This window comes from Calonectris borealis, chromosome 25 (assembly GCF_964195595.1).
Source record: "Calonectris borealis chromosome 25, bCalBor7.hap1.2, whole genome shotgun sequence".
Lineage (NCBI taxonomy): Eukaryota > Metazoa > Chordata > Aves > Procellariiformes > Procellariidae > Calonectris > Calonectris borealis.
Window position 1 is genome coordinate 7,662,864 of NC_134336.1, and position 2,200 is coordinate 7,665,063.

The 2,200-nt window shown below is 67.1% G+C and overlaps 1 protein-coding gene across 16 annotated transcripts in view; it reads left to right on the forward strand.

Moving 5' to 3' along the window:
* The first annotated feature begins 339 nt into the window (after positions 1-339).
* SCMH1 (Scm polycomb group protein homolog 1) overlaps positions 340-2,200 on the forward strand; it is a 73,901-nt gene continuing 72,040 nt past the window's right edge. For 9 of the 16 annotated variants that reach the window (XM_075173732.1, XM_075173731.1, XM_075173734.1 and 6 more), the window contains exon 1: positions 342-469. Coding sequence is in view for 1 of the 16 variants with exons in the window: in XM_075173728.1 (XP_075029829.1) it covers positions 1,050-1,126 (77 nt within the window). In the remaining 15 variants the exon portion in view is untranslated. Of the gene's footprint in view, positions 470-885; positions 1,127-1,174; positions 1,238-2,200 lie in introns of those variants that run through there. The other 7 variants (XM_075173759.1, XM_075173760.1, XM_075173739.1 and 4 more) reach the window with 5 other exon arrangements.

The window sequence follows — 2,200 nt, forward strand, 5'->3', positions numbered from 1 at the left end:
GTCCCGGGTGGGCACAGGGGGGTCCAACCCCAGGTTGGGGTCACGGTGAGGGCCTCCCCCGTGCCCAGAGTGTGGGGTGAGGACGGGGGTCTATCCCTGCGTGAGGACCGGTCCCGATACGGCGTGGGGCCGCCGGCAGTGCTCAGCGACGTTCAGGGGGAGCTCGTGAGGGAGCTCGGCTCGGCCCGGCCCGGCCCCGCTCGGCCCGGCTCCGCTCGGCTCGGCCCCGCTCGGCCCGGCTCCGCTCGGCCCGGTTCGGCTCGGCCCGGCTCCGCTCGGCCCGGCCCTCACGAACTGCCCCCGAGCGTGGCGTGGCGGCGCCGTCCCGGGCGGCAGGGGGCGGCGCGGGGCCGGGCCGGGCCGGGCCGGGTCTGTCCGCGCTCCCTCCCCCGCTCCCCGCCTTCACTGCGCATCGGAAACATGGCGGCGGCGAGGGACTGAGCAGCCCCAGCGCTCGGCGGCCGCGCAGGTGAGGGGGGCGGCGGGGGCGGCACGGTGCGCTGCGGCCTGGCCCGGCACGGCGAGGCGCTGCCGGAGGCCGGGCGGGGGTCGGGCGCCTAGGCCCCGCGGCGGCAGCGCGGCAGGCCCGGCCCGGCGCGGATCCCGCCTGTCAGCGCGGCCCGGCCGCCGCCTCACCCGCGGGGCCGGGCCGCGGTGGCTGCGGGCCGGGGGCGGCGTGTCACCGCCGACACCTGTTGGTGCCCGTCAGGGCGGGCCCGGCCCCCCCCGGGCCTCTGCGGCGGCGCCGCGACTCCCGCCGGCAGCGGGGCAGAGGCCCGGGGGTCTGCGCCGGCCTCCCCCGCCTGCCCGCGGGCCGCCTGCCTCTCCCCGGCCGGGTTGTAGCTGCCCGTGAAGCCCCTTCGAGGGGCTTTGTTGTTCTTCCAGGTGTCCCCGGGCAGGGCTCGCCCGGGACGGCCGGTCCAGCAGCTCGTCCAGCAGCACCGGGCCGCGGTTATCGTGTTCAGCAAAGGCCTCAGGGCGGCTTTTGCGGACCGCCTGAGCCTGCCCTCCTCCCCGGCGCTGTTTATTATCTGCCGGACACCCCTTGCATGCAAAGGGAAGCAAGACCGAGCTGCCGGAGGGTTTGCAGGAGGCGGCCCCTGCCTGCGGGTTGTGCCCGGGGAAGGTCTGTGCCCATCCCTCCCCGCGGGCCCTTTAGGACCTCAGTGAAACCCTCCTGTAGCCACGGCGCCTTGTGGAGACCGACATCGGTGCTCTGGGCAGGACCCGCCACCAGGTCCGTGCCACTGGAGGCGTCGAGGGTGATCCCGGGGACCGGACGGAGAAATCCCATAACCACCGTCCCTGGGGAAATGTCTGCGCCTCCTTCGCAGCCCCCCGAGTCGAGCGCTGGGAGTGAGGCAAGATTTGAGCTTTTCATGCACAGTAAGATGCTTAAAAATAAATACGGTGTCAGGCCGGCTCCTGCCGCACGTCGTTCAGGTTTAATCCGCAGGCTCTTTGAAGCTCCCGTGCAAAACCGCGGCAGCAGTTTGGAGTCTTGGCGACTAAAGGTAGAGATAGCGAATTTAAACAGGCGGACTAAGTTTCGGATGCACGAGCAACTTGGCTGCTTTTGGCTTCGGATGTTTTAGGTTCAGCAGCTGAATACTAAACTAATTATTTCCACGGGTAAAGTCAGGATGTGGAGACCCAGCTCCGGGGTACCCAGCTTTGATTTTTGGCTCTGTTTCTGTTTACTGTTGTTGTTTATAGTAAACACCGTGCAGTGAGTGGCTGAGAACAGCCATGTGGTAGCTCCTCTTCAGCAGCCAGTAATATTGGGGAAAATATTCGCCCACCTCTGTTCAATTGCCTGAGCGACGGCGTGCGGCGGGTTGTGAGGATGCTGGCGGAGGGACGGCTGCCTCTCCTCCTCCTCTCCGCCTTCCTCTTCTTTTACCCTCACACTTCTGCTGGCCGGGCTGTCGTGTCCCTATGCTCTTGCTGGAAATATTTGGAGTATGGGATGGTGGTTTCATACCTCCCTTGCACTTCGTAGCAAGCACCGGCTTGTGGCTTGGCGCTAACGTGGGGAATAAAACTCGGCTCGTGGGGGGCTCAGCTCAGGACAAACTGCCGTGGGCTGCAGCCGTGCAGGGCCTGCGCTGTGCGGTGGGTAGTTCAGGGTCTGCCCAGTAGATGGTATGAAAATGCAGGCAGAAATAGAGGAGTCTTTTACAACGGGCAAGAAGGAAAT